This window comes from Mytilus trossulus, chromosome 5, assembly GCF_036588685.1.
Source record: "Mytilus trossulus isolate FHL-02 chromosome 5, PNRI_Mtr1.1.1.hap1, whole genome shotgun sequence".
Classification (NCBI taxonomy): domain Eukaryota; kingdom Metazoa; phylum Mollusca; class Bivalvia; order Mytilida; family Mytilidae; genus Mytilus; species Mytilus trossulus.
In genome coordinates, this window is record NC_086377.1 from 16,865,246 (window position 1) to 16,885,305 (window position 20,060).

Sequence of the window (20,060 nt, forward strand, 5' to 3'; positions counted from 1 at the left end):
TGATTTCTTATGTCTATTGTTATAACACCAAAAATGGGTTATAAAGTTATCTAGTGAACACAATATTATTATGGCATGTATTTATATCTTTATCATTTTCCTTTTTTTTCAGTTTTAATACTTTGAATGAAAACCAGGATGAAGATGCAGTTTTCGCATGAATTACATATACCTGAAATATGACAACATTAAACTCTAAATTTTGCACATGGACTTCACCTTATGACCTATCTCAATTGTAGTTAAATGTATTTTAGGATTCAGTACTTGCATTCAGAAAATCATAACTCATTGCATTGAAATTGATCATTTTTTTAATCAACATGACATATATGCAGTACAAAATCAGCCATACTATGTAAAATTCATATACCCCGTATAGTAAATCAAAAAATAAATTGTTTATCACAGTGGACAAATTTCAATCACAGATACATTGTATGTAGATCTAAGACAAATGAAGATACATGAAATTTTACATTTTCATGAACATTTAAAACTATAACAAGATAATGAAAAAAAAAATATTTGTGTTTAGTAATGAAATAATGTTGCTGCAATAGTTACCAAAACCTGCAACAATATTTATTAAGAAGAAATAGTATTTATTTCACTTGATATTTATAAGAAACAAATGTATTACTCTTACTTAGTATACATGTATATTGTGAATTTTAATTAAAAATGTGTAAAAATATGTTTCTATATAAATCTTATTAGTATCTCATAAATCTTTTTAAATTTGTTTCATGCAATGCAAACTTTTTAAGGGTCTAAATATATGTCTGTGGATTTCTTTTTATGTGGTTAATCTGAATCTATACATTACTATTAGTATAGTTTGAATAATAATCATAAACAAATTTTACATCACATCTGCCAGCCTTTGGTTAATTCATGTAAACTAAACCTGTAATATCAAGTGTTAATTTAAAACCCTTTTATATACTAAGTATAACAGCAGATTCCAACGAGTATGAAGCTACAGGTAGATTCTTTGGTTAGCTTCCTTGTTAATAGCTCAACCATGAAGTGATTCAAAGGCTACAGAAGGATGTCATAAACCTTACATTTACGCCGTGATTGTACCATAGTAAAGTACATACACATACTTGAATTTATAACTGAGTAATTGATTGAAATAAAATATGCAAATCAAACACACCTACAGCATGCTTGGGAATAAGATTATAATTATCAATAAATTCTAAATTTAGATTGAAAACTTCTTTTTAAACTGACCAGTAAAACTAGTTTTACAATGTTTATATTCTGACACTAGTTCTGATTGGTTCTCTATTAAACTGTTAACTCCACCCATAGGCTTGTTTACCTAACCTAATAATGATTTCATGATTGAGGTAGCAAGGAAGCTTACCAAAGAATCTATATGTAGCTTCATAATCGTTGGAATTTTCTGTGGTACTAATCTGAAAATATACTTATTAATAACTTATTCTTCTATGAAATGAAATTTTCTTTTCAGTGATTTTTTTTCTGATTCAGATTTGACATGCACAAAACATTCAGTATTTATTAAATTAAAGTTAGGTAAAAGGTTCTTTTTTTCTGAAGCCATCAGAAAAATAACTCCACCATCGCTGATAAACATTTTAAAAAGTGAGTCCATAGAGGAAAAATCCTTCAACTGAAGCAATTCTGACGGCTTATTTCCAGCTGTTACCCGAACATTCTTGGTTCCAAATTGGGCCACATACATAATATGAACCTCTCTAAGTTCTTGATCTGAAAAGAGAATTTCAAAAAAATAAATATTATATACTGCTTTAATTATGGCTTAACTCAGATTTTATATTTACTTTGTGTTTACTACTTTTGGGACAAATTATAATAAAATTATAGACAATTTCATTGGCTCAAACTGAAAATATGGAAAACCCTATGTTAAGGGGGAAAGCTTCCGAAGTTCAATTTCTTAACCTTTTTCCAGCAGGACAAAATTACTACTCTTCTTTAAAATTCACGTCCCATTTTTTTAATAAGTGTAATTTCATACATTTTTTTTCTATTTCAGACATAGAACACCAAAAAAAAACATAAAAATTGGCAACACACACTGTCCACATTACACTTTGTTTTGTTATATATTTGAAAAACATTGTGGAAAATGTTTGATTCATTGCAGATTCCATTACGTCTTTTTGTAAGTTAATTTAGACCCAAATGATGAATAAAAAAAAAATATACCTGCTGATTGTTTTCCTAAGGTGTAGGCTATTTTGCCATATGCAAAATAGCCAACCTTTTCTGCCTGTTCTTTTATTTCGGATGTTGACAGAATCGTATACATTTTCACATTCTTTTCGATATTTTTGGAATGTATCCTTCTAATAACATCTTCTGATACCTGAAAATTTGTAATGATTTGTTACCAAAAAAATGTAATGTTTATTTAATTATATTATAATAACGTAACGTATAACTTTTTCTCATAAATATATATATTTTTGCAATTGCTTCAATATAAGACCAGTCATTGTGTGATGATTTAAAAACATACATATAGTAAATCTTTAATAATATACAAAGTTTACTGCTATAAACAACTAATTAGTGTAAGGTTATCAGAATTTGTAATTTGTAATGTTTTGTTTATCTTTTTGAGCTGGTTTTGATACGGTACGCATTGCTCCGAAATTATTTTTTTTTGAACTGTTATGTTATCTCTGTTTTTTGTCATGTTATTGTGTCAACTGCTTTACCACTTATGAGTTTTAATTTAATTAACTTCAGTAACTCCAGATGTCATATGACAATATACGTTTGTGTGCCAAAACCTGCAGAGACATTTTAGTTAGGAGACGTTAGATTTTTATATACATATAGATAGTTTTGTTTTTGCTTGTTTTTTAATTTAAAAAAAAATGTTTTTAGTATATATATAAATATATATTTTTTAATGTTTTAAGCGGTGTGAAATTTGGTTCTAATGTGTAAATAATCGTCTCTCATAATTAAGAGATAACTGTATTGTATTTGAAGCGCGGGTATTTGCGACAGTAAAACTACCGATGGACGTCCGAAAAGCTTCAAATACAATACAGTTATCTCTATTCTAATTCAAAACAATCTATAATTAAATTTCAATCATTATTTCATTGTAAAATCTTCATTAAAGAAAATTCCGCGATAAGATGTTATCTTTTTTGGTCCCTACACTAGGTTACATCATAGGTATGCTTCCGGCGTCAAACATAAACACCTGGAGTTTGTATTGTATTGTATTGTATTGTATTGTATTGTATTGTATTGTATATTGTATTGTATTGTATTGTATTGTATTGTATTGTATTGTATTGTATTGTATTGTATTGTATTGTATTGTATTGTATTGTATTGTATTGTATTGTATTGTATTGTATTGTATTGTATTGTATTGTATTGTATTGTATTGTATTGTATTGTATTGTATTGTATTGTATTGTATTGTATTGTATTGTATTGTATTGTATTGTATATGACCAAAAAACAGTCATTATCATTACAGATAAAAGGTCAAATAAGTATTAGTACCATTTCAATCTATTAATTGTTACCTCATTTTCTGCTAAAAAAACCAAGTCGGCTTTGTTGAAGCCAGTGGTAGTTTTCATTTTCTTCAGATTGTTTGATTCTGATTTCAACTTCTTTATATAATTGTCAAATTCAGAAGAATCTGTTAACCTGAAATGAAGGTGGGGAATAAAACCAATAAATAAACATTTTTAACCAGTAGAAGTAATTCAATTGTTGATGCAACACGACGTTTTTGTAAATTAATTTCTTCATATACAGCCAAAAAAATTACTGTACAGTAGTATCTTTAATACACAAACTACGTTTAACATTGAAACATAGAGAAGCCATGGCTCCAGGTTAAAAACCAGACTTTGACCTATAAAGGTTTACTGTTACATAGTGTGATTTTGACGAGAGAATGGTATTAATGACACTCATACCACATCTTTTTATATGAATTTACGTGGTATCAAGTTGCTAAATAAGTGGCTATTATATAATATATTATATAGAATGTGAAGTCCAAAAAATAATTTTATTGGTCAATAAATTCAAAATAAATAATAGCCACTCATTCGTTAAAAATAAATTTCTATGAAAAATAAGGCTCAAAGAAGTGTTTATATTATTTATATTACCAATAACAACGTACACACATGTTGGCGTATGCATACACAACGTCAGAGTGGGCGTGTTGCCATAAAAGATGACAACATTGAAAATAAAACTAATACTTTTAACCAATCAGAAGACAGTAAATACACCAAATTAATTTATATACAAATATTGGCATACACAGGGATCGGTTTGAAAAATTAAACTGGAAACGATTGAGGCTTATAACAGTATACGCATTCAGTTATGCAATTCAAAGAATGAATAAAATGCATTAAATACCTTAAATAGGGATGTAGGGCTGCTTCAGCTTCTGTATCATCACCTCCATAGTATTGTGATTTGATGGATGCCCACTCTTGATCAAGATGGTCAATCATCTTCCTCTGCAATTTCTTGTAATCTTTAATCTCCTCACATTTCTGAAATATGACACACACACACATATGTATACATATTAAGATCCATTTTGTTACATCTTGTAATCAACTTTATTTGGCAATCGCCAATGGCAGTCAGCAGGGTTAAAGAACATTATATGTTATTCAGGTCTCAGACATAGTATATACTGTGACATTCCCGGTTTAGAGTTAACATCCCCTGAGCCTAAGTTATAATGATTACCAATCTTGAATATAACTTTATAAGGCACTTACACGAATCTGTCAATACCTTTTTTATCTTTAGAAATTAACACAATTTTTTAGTAAGATTTAAAACTAATTATACAATTTAAAGGAAAATAAATTACAGATTAAAATGTTTCAATACACTAACTAATAAAAAAGATTCTTCAGTTTTTTAAATTTTACAACTCTTTGAAGTTCGCGCAGAAGGATGGAGAATTGATTACCCATACTTGCAACACCTTTGATTACGAACAAAACGTCCATACAAACATGCTTAAGCTTGACATGGCAGAAACAAACAAACCATTTTACTAACACTGCAGTATTTTGTTATTGTTATTCTAATTGAGGACAGGGAATGAAGTGTTCGCGTTAACAAATTTGATTTAATTTAATAGCTGTAATACTTTTGTTTAGACACTAGTATACGTATATTGTTTTCATACTGAATTCGAAAAAAAAATAAAAAATGAAAAAAAACATGTAACAAAAATTATTAAAAAAAAAGTGTTTGGAATTTCCCTCTTGAGGTACCATTTTGGGGTATACCCCTATGAGCGTAGTCCAGGTGGTAAGACATTGGCGTATTTAGGAATTAGAAAGGGAAAATGAACTTAATTAATAACATTTGATAAATATGATATATGAATAACCAATTTGAAGACATAAAAGTTTAAATTATAAAAAAGTTTGACCATTGTTACTTTACGACGTGATGTTGTTGATGAAATACAATAAGGAGGCGGGCCTTATAGGTCAGTTGGGGTCATTGACGTATAAAGCTAACGTTCATACGTATAGCTTTATCTGTACAGTAAACTAGCTGATTGCAGTATAATTACCCTTTGAAATTGATCAATAGACCATTCCTTTTCTATTATACGGTCCAGAAATTAGATTACATCACATTCAGCTAGTGTCATCACTGCCCTCCAAGGCCTGATTGCTGTTAGGGTGATTTTCCCTTGTCCTTTCTAAAACATATATTGCATCATAACAACCATGTTATGTCGTCCATATCTATATATTTAGATAATAAAACTATTTCTAGCTAAATGAAATATACATATAAAAGGCAGGCACTGATTCATAGTAGTGTCTCCTTGCCGATGACACCATTGAACATTAAAACTCAATAATATACAACTTTCACTGCATAATGATTATCAGTGTTAAGTAACCGGGTTGACTGTAACATTGCATAGCAGTTCAATATAGAAGCGTATGGGGGAAAAACCAGAGAATTTATTTGTTAGAAAATATTGTCAAACATACAAACATACTATCCACATGAAAATGATATGTGTCCACACTTTTATTACATTGTAGTTCATTGTATTGTGTATAATTGTATTGCTAAGCTTGACCCTTATTGCTGTAATTTTGCAATAAAGGTTATTATTATTATTATTATTATAAAACAAATATCAAAATTTCCAAACTATGCCATTACATTTTATACATTTCCTGAATTATCCCTCCTGAATTTGAAAAATTCTAATGAAATTACAAACAAAAGCAAAAATATTCTACTTTTGTAAAACATGAGTTATAGTTAACCTTATATCACAGTAATGTGTTCTTCTAAGAAATAAATATTTAGGAAGCTACATGCCTAAATTGATAATTTGCTGGATTAGTTTAAATCATGAACCTATTTTGATCAATTATTGAATCTAAATAATAGATATGAAAATGTTTGCATCCACGTTAGACGACCGTGCAAGGGCTGCATAGGCAGTCAAGGTCGTTAAAAACTTCCATTTGTTGTCATCCTCGTAAGTTTACCGACCGTGCAAGGACTGTATAGCCAGTCAAGGTCGTTAATAACTTCCATTTGTTGCATCCTCGTAATAATTTATTTACCTTAATTGGCTTCTGATCTTTTAATGTACCTTGTTCGTACATGTGAAACACCTGAACTACTTTACTGTAAGCCCTGCTTCCCATCATAGCCAGATTAGTTAATGGCTGATAACTTCTTAAGTCCTATAAAAAGCACAATGATACAAATTGAAATATGCTACATATTTCCTCATATAGTATTTGATTCTGCTTCTCCAACTTCATTGATAGATTTTTTTCTTTGAAAATTGCTAATCCTAAAACAGTTCATTTTTTTCTTGGAGTTACATTATATTTTCAAAAGTAGGCTGTTATCCACTTCAAAGGATACATGTTTATTACTTTCCGCCGACAATTCCAGTTAAACCTAGAACATAATTTTATTTACCTTATTATGGGGAAGTAATTTTGCAATTCTTTCTCTCCATTCTTTTATATGTACCAGATTGTTCACCCTCTCTGCTGAATTTGTGTTCAGTTGCCTTCTAAACAGCTGTACCTTCAAAACATTTTTTTTAGTTGAATCAATATTTTCTGATAAAAGAAATGTTTTGGTGTATCAATATTTGATATTATATAATAGTTCTTGAAAAACGGGTCATTATCGTCATATATGGACTGCCCACATGACAGTAGTATTGACTAAGATAGTGATAATGACTGAGCCGGTTTTTTAAGACTCTCAAGTTAATCTAATGCAACATGAACCATAAACTAAATAATGAAATTTAAAATACTGAATGATAGATACTATATAAAAAGCAAATAAAAATATAAATGACTGATTTATAAATACAGTGTGATTAACTATGATAAGAAAGTTTGTCTGAAAATACATCAATTAGTTTTAAAATATAAATTGCAATCCATTCTTTGATGAAAAAAATGTTTGTAACTGAATTAGTAAATTTTTAACTTGACTTGACAAGAAAGGTGTATTACCATGTCAAAATTAGTTAGCTCTTTAACATAGTGACCAACTTCATTGTGAAACTTTGCCACAATTAGACACTCTTCGTCTGTCAGATCTACATAAATTTTGGCAAATGCATGCTCCTTATGTAACTTTTCATAAGCACATCTGCAATAAAATATCAATATGTATATATGGATAACAGAAACACTAATTAATAGCAAGGACAATAAGCATCTTTATAAGCATTAGTTTGAACTATCGTGTAAGGAACTTCAGGTTAATTACTGCAAAACTGTAATTTTATCTAATGGAAATAAATAAAAGAATAACAATATTGAATTATATCGAGGAAAAAGGACATATAAAGACTATCACACCACATCTTCACATATCTATGAACGTTTTTTTTTCTATGGTCGTGCTGTTGTCTCTTTGACACATTCCCTATTTCCATTTTCAATTTCATTATTTACCGTGTTATAAATAGAATATGATAATTTGAGTAAAATCGGTGAACATGAATTTAACAGTAAGTGCCCCTTTATATTGGTTGAAACAAAAAAGAAAAGTCAAGCGAGTAATTATTTGGTCTTTAAATGTTCGTAATTCTTTTACATGACTGTTCTGAAATCAAATAGGACATCATCATAGATTTGAGTATCACCTTAAATGATTGCCACCTAGGCAAATAAAGTCGTAATTGTTGATATTTGATTCCTCAAATTCGTCTTCTTTTAAGTTTGGTATACACAATGCTAGTGGCTGGGTAGCAATGTTCCCACTTAATTCCATTTCTGTCTTTATCTGGATTAAAAAAATAAACCTACATCTATGAAAACAAGTTCACACATCTTAATAAGTATCATATAATAAATAAACAATTATGCAGTTCAGTGGATGTTTTTAATTTTGTTCCGGTCAACGTTAGATTCGCAATTGTTTTTTATAGTTCTTTGTAATTTTTAATATTGTATCATTGTAAAGACGACCATACCATACGGTATGTCTTTTCTCATTGATGAAGGCCTTATAGTTACCTATAACTGCATACAAACCATTCCTAAAATTTGGAGGACAGCTGTTTCGTTACCACATCGACTTATTTTCACAAATAGTTATTTTGAACTTTAAATTATGTGTTGTTGTATAATTGTTCTCATTGATTAAAAATATAAACTTATATACCTGATCTACAAAGTCACTGTCAATATCCCTGAGGCGTATATTTTCAGGCGCTTCACTTATTTGCTTCAGTTCAATTTGATATAATCCTTAAAAAGTACGAAACAAAATATGCAAAACTATTCAAACAGGAACAACGTATGTTGTAAATACGTTTTAGGGTATATGATACTTCTTGATAAACAAAACTGGACTAAGAGTTTTTACTAAAAAAGCGTATACTCTTTTATTCTAAAAAAAAATGTCTATCTATTCGTTCTACAGATTAAGACATGTGACAAAAAAATCTTTCCGATTACTTTTATTTTGGTACTGATATAGGCTCATACCAATAATGTAATACCATATTATTTTATTTATTGTTATGTCTACCATACAATATGGTATAAAAAATACTTGGCATAACGCTTTCATACTGTAGTAGCTGTAATTATTTAAGCTAATATTTGATGATGCGCTAACAATTATATTGAGTGTGATATGTAAATGATATACGTTAACTTTTGTCTTAGCTGTAAAAATTTACCATCAAGCATTTTTTCTTCAAGTGAGTTAGTTTTTTTTATTGCTGGTTCCACTGGCGACATCAAAACAGGTATCAGGGTTTTCCTTTTGGAACTGGTCAATGATGTCTGCAAAATTAATTCAATTATTAGATATCTTACCATTATCAAGCATAACAAGGTAATTCTTTTTGTAGTTTTGAGATTAGAACAAACAATTTTGCTACATTGGATACTTCATCATACCCCTGAACCAGTGGCATTGCCAAAACGAAAGTGAAATTTAAGTACCGTCCTAAATATAAAGAAGAAGATGTAGTATGATTGCCAATGAGACCACCATCCACAACAGATCAAAGTGACACAGAAATTAACAACTATAGATCACCGAAGGCCTTCAACAATGATCAAAGCCCATATCGCATAGTCAGCTATAAAAGGTCTCGAAATGACAATTGCAACGTAAAACAATTTAAAGTCTACTACTCAAGAAATGAGATATTTTTGGAAGATAATCAGGTAGTTTGTTTCTATTAAAAATTATGTGTTCAATAAAACCACTTGAAATTTGCACGTTAATAATACAAATTTAGTTTGAAAAGAATGCAATTGAATCGTTTTATGAGGAAAGCAAATTATAAGATTTATAACTTTTTACTCAATTTGGAATTTATGCTAAAATGTAAATGTTTTACCTGTTTATTGAATGGTACAGGTGTATCAGGAATTAAGTCTACAATTTCTGCCATGTACAGCGGTTCTTGTGTCTCCATTTCTGTTAATTATTAATGATTACATAAATAGACCAATCTTATTTATCTTTTCATACATGATTATTGAAAACTTCATTTGATTAAAAAAGATAAGGTATTATTTCTAAATTATCTTTGAAATCCTGTAAATTGGTAACTAAAAATTAAAAAATACCGCCCATAAACCCTTGTCAATAATTATACCTGATGCACTTATATATGTACGCTTTTCAAAAGTTGAAACAAAGCTTTCTGCTGTAGTGACATCCTTGAACTGTCTTGAGAATTCGTTATCATTCCTAATGAAGTCACACACTTTAAGAACCACTTTCTTTTGGTCAGAAAACACAACCTATAAATATATATTTATATAAAATATAATGTAAAAATAAAACATAAAAATGGGAGCCGTAAATGAGAAACACGTATCAATTACATAAACAATTATGAAAATCAACCCCCAAATTTATTTTCTTTTAAAAATATGTTTTTAAAATGATATTTTATAATATAATAAGAATAAAGATGTGGTAAAATCAAATGTAGACCTGGCGCGTAGATTCGATCTCGCAACGTCTCTTATTCTAGAGAAATCATCTTACCACTGGACCAGTGACAACGTAATAATTGTTGTGATAATTAAGTACTTAACTTTATAAATCAAAGAGTGAAAAAAAAAGAAATTGAAAATTATGAAAATCCACCCCCAAATTTATTTTCTTTTAAAAATATGTTTTTAAAATGATATTTTATAATATGTACGCATAAGAACAAAGATGTTATAAAATAAAATGTCGACCCGGCGCGTAGATTCGATCTCGCATCGTCTCTTTTCCAGGAGAGATCATCTTACCACTGGACCAGTGACAACGTAATAAATTATGTGATAATTAAGTACTTAACTTTATAAATCAAAGAGTGAAAAAAAAGAAATTGAAAATTATGAAAATCCACACCTTATTTATTTTCTTTTAAAAATATGATTTTAAAATGATATTTCATAATATATACGCAAAAGTACAAAGATGTTGTAAAATTCAAAGCGAGATTCGATCACGCACCTTCTCCTCTCCTGGACAGATCATCTTACCACTGAACCAGTGACACCATGATACAAAAAATGATTATTAAGTACTTAACTTTATAAATCAAAGAGTGAAAAAAAAAAGAAATTGAAAATTATGAAAATCCACACCTTAGTTATTTTCTTTTAAAAATATGATTTTAAAATGATATTTCATAATATGTACGCAAAAGAACAAAGATGTTATAAAATAAAATATAGACCCGGCGCGTAGATTCGATCTCGCAACGTCTCTTTTCCAGGAAAGATCATCTTACCACTGGACCAGTGACAACGTAATAATTCATGTGATAATTAAGTACTTAACTTTATAAATCAAAGAGTGAAAAAAAAAGAAATTGAAAATTATGAAAATCCACCCCCAAATTTATTTTCTTTTAAAAATATGTTTTTAAAATGATATTTTATAATATGTACGCAAAAGAACAAAGATGTTATAAAATAAAATGTCGACCCGGCGCGTAGATTCGATCTCGCATCGTCTCTTTTCCAGGAGAGATCATCTTACCACTGGACCAGTGACAACGTAATAAATTATGTGATAATTAAGTACTTAACTTTATAAATCAAAGAGTGAAAAAAAAGAAATTGAAAATTATGAAAATCCACACCTTATTTATTTTCTTTTAAAAATATGATTTTAAAATGATATTTTGTGGACAAATGCATAATATGTACGCAAAAGTCATCTTACCACTGGACCAGTGACAACGTGATGAACTTGGTGATAATTAAGTACTTAACATTATTACTCAATGAGTGAAAAAAAAATGAAAACTTATAAAAATCCTCACCCAGTTCATTTTCTTCTAAAAATATGTTATCAAATGATATATCTTTTAGGACAAAAGCATGATATGTACGCAAAAAAACGATGCTACTTCTAAACTGTTCATATATTTGTAAACAAGGCGCCGACAATATAATCCTGATATTAAAATTTATGAAAATCCTCACCCAGTTTATTGTCTATCAAAAATATCTGTTCAGATGATCTATGTTGGTGGTGTGGTGGGGCAGGATTATTTTTTATATTACTCCTGCAGTCTTGGTAATTACAAAAGAAAATTATTATTGTGGGAATTAAAACAAATTCAACCAATCACGAAAGAGCCGGATTTATTTTACGTTGTAAATTAGGTCAGTGATAGTAAAGTTGTACTATTTGTTGACATAAATATTTACAACTTTTGGTTAGCAAGATCGCAACTACTGTAATTTAACTTCGGAAAGTTCGGGTCAAAAAGTAAACAACTTTTGTTTTCATGGTTATAATTACATTTCAATCTCAAAAAGAGTATATGTAGGATGCTGGTTTTCATACTTTTAGTTTGACGTTGATGCGTATTTTTCACTTACCCTAACGCCATCTTCTTTCTTCCACTTGATTTTACTTCTTAAAACATCGGATTCTGATATTACCTCCACCTCGCAAACATCGGGAAGAATATCATGATTCCCAGAACTCATTACAATTCTCTTTCCATTCCGAAACACATAAACCTTTTCCTGTAACGGCACAAAAGTCCAAGAAGTCGGCATCTCTTCAGTCTAATGTTTACGTTATGCGTCGATGGTGGTGACGTCATGCTCCACGCCCTCGTAAATTAATGGGCATTGTTTTGTGTTCAGTGATTTTGAATGAGCTTTTTTAAAATGAGTGAATGAGATATAAAAATTAACAAAAACAGAAAAATGTCTGAACTTTCAATTTTTAAAGAATTAACTTATAATTTGCATATGCGATTTGGGAATAAAATTCAGCACTATATCGTGTGCAATATTTACTATTTGACAGTTGAAGTAACGCAGCTGCACGCACCAACTGCACGCACCATTTGAAACGAAAAGAAAACAACAAGAATAATCTTTTTGATTTAGAGCGATAAATTTATTTTGCCATGGATACTTCTGCATAAATCAAAGGTAATATTTCTTAAAGTTTAACGCATTGATGATACACAAAATTGAAAGCACATCGATGTTGTAGTAGCAAATTTGAAAAGGGAGAGTAAAATAAATGGATGGAGGGGGGAGAGGGTCTAAATGTGCACTAACTGAAACTAGTAATTTTTAAACGCAAATACATACATACATACATACGCATTAGTATTACAGGAATGAGCCCTAAAAAAAGAAAGGGGTGTGGAGTTCTACTCTGTTGAAAAACGGGGGGGGGGGGGGGGGGGGGATATGAAAATAAACATCATATATATACCAGGACTGAATTTACTATATTCGACAGACGCGCGTTTCGTCTACAAATAACTCATCCGTGACGCTTGAATCCATAAAAGTGAAAAGGGCAAAATAGAATACGTAGTTGAAGGGCATAGAGAACTAAAATTCCTAAAAGTTTTGCCAAGTACAGCTATGCTTGAGGTAAAAAAAATCCTTAGTATTTCAAAAATAGGTAGTAAATAATTACGTCAACAAATAGTACAAATTTTCTATCATAGGCCAATATAAAATTGCAAAGATCAATAGTCTTTTTTATTTTTAAATTTATAGGATGGATGCAAACGATGCCTTATTTCTGGATGATGATATTATCTTTCTTGATGACACCGAAGCATCTGAAGCTGTACTATCTGACGATGAAGATGTGTACTTTATTGAAGAAGCTGAAGATGGCAATGCAGAAGATGCATCTGATAACGAAGATGTTTATTTTTTAGAAGAAACTGAAGGTTTACTATCTGACGACGAAGATGTGTACTTTATTGAAGAATCTGAAGATGGGAATGCAGAAGATGCATCTGATAACGAAGATGTTTATTTTTTAGAAGAAACTGAAGCTGACAATGAAGAAGGTTTACTATCTGATGACGAAGATTTGTACTTTTTTGAGGAAACAGAAGAAACATGTAATGGTAAGTTTAAACCTTTCATTATTATTTTATTTGATTTCATGTGTACAGTTTTCTCATTGGCAATCATACCATATCTTCTTTTTTTACTATTCAATCACACACTTGAAATTTGCGAAAGTTCCTTGAAGTTGTCTTTATTAACAAAAATCATTGAAAGAGACAAACATACCTAAAATATTATTACGACAGTTACGAGCATTTCAGAATTATTTTGTGTTTTTTTGCTCTTTTTTCAAGTTTTTCAAGATTCTGGTTTTATTTTTGAATTTATAAACGGACCCGGAATAATTAGCAATTTCAAAACTTTGTTTTACATGCCTAATTATTCGGAGAAAGTTTGAGTGCACCACGGTTATGAACATACCACGATTTCCGAACTTCTTTCTCTCTGTTTTGTCTGGAAAAACAGCTATAGAATTTGATATATAAAAAAAAAAAACTGAAGTTATTATTTTACGGAAACATTAAGTACTTCCGGCAGGGGTATAGAAAAAAAAATAACAGAAATTTCTTTTACTTTCCCAAAAGGAAGATTTTTTAAAGCTGTTTAAAAAAAAATGATAAACAGTATATGGATCACCTTGCAGTTTTTCAACTATACCTTAATTTAAAAAAAATAGTTTAACTTTGGATAAACATGTAATTCACATTTTCAGATACAGATATGTGTTGTGAGAAAAGCTGTTCGAACCGGTTGTCCAGGTTGGTAATTCATATCTTTTCTATTCTTCTAATTTATTTAATCTATAACACGTTTTTACATTCGAATGTGATTAAAATTTCTATATTGGGATACTTTAACATGTGAAACTCGTCAACGTCGTTTAAAACTTCTATTTGATGCTGTTTAAACTCGTTTCTTTAAAACTTCTAAAGAAAACTATTAAAAATTAATAACGTATTTAATAAACTTTACCTTGTGCGAACTTTTGTGTGTGTGTTACTTTTTTTAGCTACATACATGTATGTTCATTGGTATTGTATCATGGATGAATACTCACTGATATATTTTTTTTTATCTATTTGTCTTTTTCACTTTCTAGATGTGATATTCAAAATGCAATATTGGATTATCCAGAAAACACAACTCAACAAAATAATTGGATAGTACATTATCTATCAAAATTCTCACAGAAAAAGTTGATAACGAGAAATAAGATTATATCAGAGGAAATTGAAACAAATTTTTATGTTGCTGGGAAATGTATATGTGAGATAACCTGGAGGTTAGTATTTGTTATTTTTAAATAATTCTTATATGATTTGGATATTTATATGTCCTTCGGACTTCTTTTTTTCGGATACTTGATTAATATGTGATAATTTGAAGGTTCATAGAAGTGTCACCGGGGTAAATGGGTGTGACCTGTAGGTTGTGTAACAAGAGCGTAACTAAATGGCCTCTTGTTAGTAAAATTGTGTGATGCACCTGATCACACAATGAACGGTTGCTGTGAATAGCAATGAGAACTCTGGCAATCAAACTCTGGCTTCACGGTCATAAAACTTTCGAGCATGATTTTTGTAGGTGTACACAATTTGAATGATCAATGAAGGAGTTCCCCTGTCACGGAGAAGAAAATGGACAAAAATACGCTCTATTATCTTGATTTTTACCTAGGAAGTTGTAAATACATCATGACACACCATCTGGTGGTGGTTAATAAACATGTAAAGTATAAAGTATGAAGTCATAGTGGTTCTTTAGATATGGAGCGGACAAAAGTGTTACGGACGGACGGACAGACTGATCACTAAAGGGCGATCCGCCTAAAGGCGCGGCCCTAATAATTCAGCGTGGCATACTTATACAACTATAACAGATGGACTGTGTTCAGTTTAAAAACCTGAGTCAAAATCTTGCTTATAAAAATTAATAAACTTGTATAATTTAAATTCGTTGGTACAGAAACATATATGGAATATCAAAGTACAGATTCGATAAAGCAAAAGAAAGATTTATGACGGGTCAAACTATCCATATTCATGGAAATGCAGACAGATTCAAATTACACAAGAATTCAACAGGTAAATCATAATGTTATTAAAACGGTACCACTGTTACATTTACACTTAGGTTATAAAGTCAGTCAACACACAATTATTGCACTGGGTAGGATGTATGTTTCATTATAACTAGAACACACCCGTGATATCGCGGGTCCGTGACTGAATTAAAGTATATAACTATATGCAAGACTTATTTTTGTATTAGTATTGTCATCTGATAAAGTCATGCAGATTACAAGATAGTTATCACAATTTTCTCTGCTTTCAAATCTTTCTGTTTGAAACCGTCTAACTGGAACTTATCAATTATTGGTAATATTAATTATTTGGAAAACAAAAGGTCCTGGGATGGAGTATTTTTTTAATCAACAGCATTGTCCTATATTAGTTATGAATAAAGTTGAATTCTTTGATTCGCTGTTTTACGTCATGCCCGCTAACAAATTGAAAACTGTACATATACGCCTTATTTTTAGTATTCGTATTGTTATCTTATAAAGCCTTACTGATTAAAATACTACAATAGGTAAAAATTTGACAAGTTAGTAGTGTCAACCCTGTGATTATGACCCGTGCATATAGCATATCCTGACACCGTTTGGTGGTGCGCCTGTCATTTGCAGAACATACAGATAAGGTAATAGGTAACAGATGAATATACTATTGGTATCGGTATCGGACTCGACCCGGAACTTCTTAATTATTGGCAATATTAATTACGTGGAAAACAAAAGGGCCTGGAGTGGTGTAATTTTTAATCTACACCTTTGTACTATATTAGTAATATATAAAGTTGAATTCTTTGATTCGTCGTTTTTACGTGATGACGGCTGACAAATTGGATCTCGTAATTTTAGTATAATAGAAGATAGAAGATACGTTATTCTGATTGGGTGACTGTACTTCACGTATTTTTCCTGAACCAATTACATTACACAATAAAACTTTCAATACATGATAACTTTGTGCTCCCACAATGAAGTGCAAAGGTAAAGTGCACAAGAAGATGAAAAAAATCTTGTTTTCATGATCCTAGATAAAAAAAAATGTAATTGAATGCACTGATTGAATGATTATTTTTGTAACTTCATAGGGCTGTAAAAGCGTTGACCGTACGCACATTTCCGCGCTTGATACAAAATGTACTTCGATCAACGCTATTACACCCCTAATGAAGTTACAAAAAGAAACATTCAATTTTTAAATAGGAATAATTAATGTTATTATTTATAGAGCACAGTTAAAGAAATAAAATTAGTCTTTAAAAATTATTTTGAGATTAATTCATAGAAATATATGGGTATTTGTGTGATTCAGACTGTGTTAAATATTTATATTACATAAAAAAACAACACATTAAAATTTATATGCTAAATAGACATTGACTTTTGTTTCAGAATGCGTTGGGTGGTTACTCAACTATCTTCATCTGATTGGAGAGCATTTGCCAAATGAGGACAAAATAGAAATGCCCGCAGGTATGGGTATAATAATTTAAAAACAGCTAAATATGAAGTAAACTGAAAATATGAAAACGACAAAACCCAAAGTGACATATTGTAATTTTAAAACACGAGGAAACTAGATTTGAATAAATAAGAATTGCTAATTGTAGTTCAAGCAGATTACGACATATGGATTTTATAAAGTTTGTAACAACAATAACTCACCAGTACACGGATGCCCCACTCGAACTTTCATTCACCAAATTGAGAGGACCGTGAAATTAGGAAATTCTTATATCTTCGATATCTATCTTTGTTATATATTGACCATACACAACGTTACTCGTTTGAGAATTGATTTTAATTAATGCAATACAATTATTATAAGGTTGTACAATATATATAAATAGCTTGCAGTCAGAACATTATGATATATAGCAGGGTTGTCTTCAAAACTGGTCTTACTGAATGACAAAAAAAATATGTTTTATGTAACAGGCATGACCAAGAAAGATATATTCCAAAAGATGGACCAAGAAATTGAATCGTCAGTGCCAGTTAAAACCAAATACAGATTATGGCAAAAATTTTGCAGTAATGTGAAAACAACTAAGGTCTCAAACAAATTTATCTGGTGCCGTGTCAATGACAGTATCATAAGAAATGTCCTAAGATATGTCTTAGGACATTATTTAGGATGGTGTTAGGACGTTTCAGAAAAATGCATGTCTTGATTTTTTTTTTAGAGATTTCTATGACATACATTTTATTGTATTTCAACATCTAGATATAGGAAGATGTGGTGTGAGTGCCAATGAGACAACTCTCCATCCAAGTAACAATTTAAAAAGTAAACCATTATAGGTTAAATTAAGTACGGCCTATAAAGGGCCCCAAAATTACTACATTGTAGTGTAAAACCATTCAAACGGGAAAACCAACGGTCTAACTTATATATAAACAAAACGAGAAACGAGAAACACGTATATATTAAATAAACAAACGACAACTACTGTACATCAGATTCCTGACTTAGGACAGGTGCAAACATTTGCAGTACACATGTTAAGAGAGTGATAATGAGTCTTTTATGGAAAAAAATTACGCAAAATGAAAATTAAAGCTTTATATAACGTAATTCTAATGAATGAGATATCATATCTGTAAAAGAATAAATGAATGGAGCCGTTAAGCTATTAAGTAAGAGAAGACCTTAAGTTAAAAAAATATTTCATGCCTCGTTTCTTTTCAATTTTAGGGTTCATCTTTCAGTAAATGCCATTACTGTATATCTCTATTAAAAAATATGGAGATTTCAAAGTTGGAGAAAAATAAAGGGAAGATGAATCTAATACAAGAAGAGAGAATTGAACATTGGAATGACATAAGGTAATGAATACAGCAAATCTGTAACTCTACGCACGCGCGACAGGAGATCATTCATTGATATATTGCATTTTAGATTGTAAAGAGGTTGATAAATTATATACGAGTCTAAATTGAAAACTGCGTTCAAACCTATGATTGCTTTGCCGAGAAAACCGCAATTTTTATACGTGAGCATGTAAAACACATTTCGTTGTAGAAGGGTCCAAATACAGTACAAACAACATTTTCCAAATGACCAAAAAATTGAAAAAGTTTATTAAAAAAAATGTATATACAAATATATATGTAAGTGCGATGCCTCAATACGTCAAAGTACGTCGGTCCGTGAAAGTGTCGACATAAGACCGTGATTACGACTATGTCAATGACTGAAATAATCCAAAAAATAACTGTGCTTTGTAGTCTGAGGCAAATGCGTTTTTTCAGTTCAGTTCATATTATTGCGATTTCTACCCTGATAAACCAATAGTATGACCATAAGTTGATCGGGAAAATGTATAAAGATTTAAGTTCAATGAGACATTCATTAAACCCAACGGTTTTAACTTTGGAAAAAATGAGAGGATTGTTACAAAAGTTGTTGCATTAGAATTATGTTTTTAAGATGATACTACATTAATAAGGTTTAACATCATTCGTATTTCTTAAAATTTAAATATCTACTTCTAGGGATGAGAGGTTAGATTACTACCAGAGACGGGATGCATCACGCCAAGACCCGAAGGATTCATTGTGCATAATTTTTGATGCTATGGATCAATGCAAAACATCTTTTCCAATTTTGCGCAGGAGAGTATCAAAGGAAATTCAAAGCAGATCAGTGCCTCCAATCAAAACCTATTTAAAGGGAAAATTCACGATTTTTTACTTATGGTTTAAATATGTGACCAGCCATGAGATTTTCAGGCTTATGGAGGTATTAGAACCAAAATGAGTTTTTTGCATTTTTATGAAGTACACATAGATACAAAACACCCAGAAAGAGTTTTTGGTCGAATTATCAAAACTAAAAGAATTATGGTCATTTTTGTGAGATGCACTTTTTTTTAAAATAGTAGCATTTTGCAATATTTCTAAGGTTTATCTAATTTAGTTCTCCTTGCAAGTTGACATATCGTTGTGTGTTTGTTTTTTAGTCTTTAAAATTATCAAAATGTAACTAAAGTGAACTAAATTTATTGATAAGTGAATTTGAGTTAAATTAAGCAACCATTTGGTTTCCATGGCAACCATGGATCTACTTTTCAAATAAAATTACTCAAAAAAACATTTTGTGCTTTTAAGTAGAATTAAAATTC

At 30.2% G+C, this 20,060-nt stretch overlaps 2 protein-coding genes across 2 annotated transcripts; one reads left to right on the forward strand and one right to left on the reverse strand.

The window, feature by feature from the left end:
• Positions 1 to 633: 633 nt before the first annotated feature.
• On the reverse strand, positions 634 to 12,587 carry LOC134717664 (uncharacterized). Its single transcript, XM_063580160.1, has 13 exons — positions 12,405 to 12,587; positions 10,166 to 10,313; positions 9,905 to 9,984; positions 9,233 to 9,338; positions 8,710 to 8,795; positions 8,189 to 8,328; positions 7,551 to 7,689; positions 6,997 to 7,107; positions 6,630 to 6,752; positions 4,417 to 4,556; positions 3,558 to 3,684; positions 2,209 to 2,368; positions 634 to 1,746 (listed from the first exon to the last, which is right to left on the reverse strand). Exons 1-13 carry the CDS (start codon positions 12,585 to 12,587, stop codon positions 1,454 to 1,456), a joined length of 1,836 nt encoding a protein of 611 aa, XP_063436230.1. The 3' UTR covers positions 634 to 1,453.
• A 970-nt stretch (positions 12,588 to 13,557) lies between these two features.
• On the forward strand, positions 13,558 to 19,696 carry LOC134717665 (uncharacterized). Its single transcript, XM_063580161.1, has 8 exons — positions 13,558 to 13,918; positions 14,575 to 14,620; positions 14,962 to 15,144; positions 15,828 to 15,946; positions 17,326 to 17,406; positions 17,872 to 17,987; positions 18,632 to 18,762; positions 19,432 to 19,696. Exons 1-8 carry the CDS (start codon positions 13,558 to 13,560, stop codon positions 19,694 to 19,696), a joined length of 1,302 nt encoding a protein of 433 aa, XP_063436231.1.
• Positions 19,697 to 20,060: the final 364 nt, after the last annotated feature.

Excerpts from the sequence above, each read along its gene's own strand:
- LOC134717664 (XM_063580160.1), bottom strand. The coding sequence starts at position 12,587 with ATGCCGACTTCTTGGACTTTTGTGCCGTTACAGGAAAAGGTTTATGTG. Across the intron at positions 9,985-10,165 it reads TACATATATAAGTGCATCAG|AAATGGAGACACAAGAACCG; the intron begins GTATAATTATTG and ends AATAATTAACAG. Across the intron at positions 2,369-3,557 it reads TTTTTTTAGCAGAAAATGAG|GTATCAGAAGATGTTATTAG; the intron begins GTAACAATTAAT and ends ACAAATTTTCAG.
- LOC134717665 (XM_063580161.1), top strand. The coding sequence starts at position 13,558 with ATGGATGCAAACGATGCCTTATTTCTGGATGATGATATTATCTTTCTT. Across the intron at positions 15,145-15,827 it reads ATATGTGAGATAACCTGGAG|AAACATATATGGAATATCAA; the intron begins GTTAGTATTTGT and ends TCGTTGGTACAG. Across the intron at positions 15,947-17,325 it reads ATTACACAAGAATTCAACAG|AATGCGTTGGGTGGTTACTC; the intron begins GTAAATCATAAT and ends CTTTTGTTTCAG.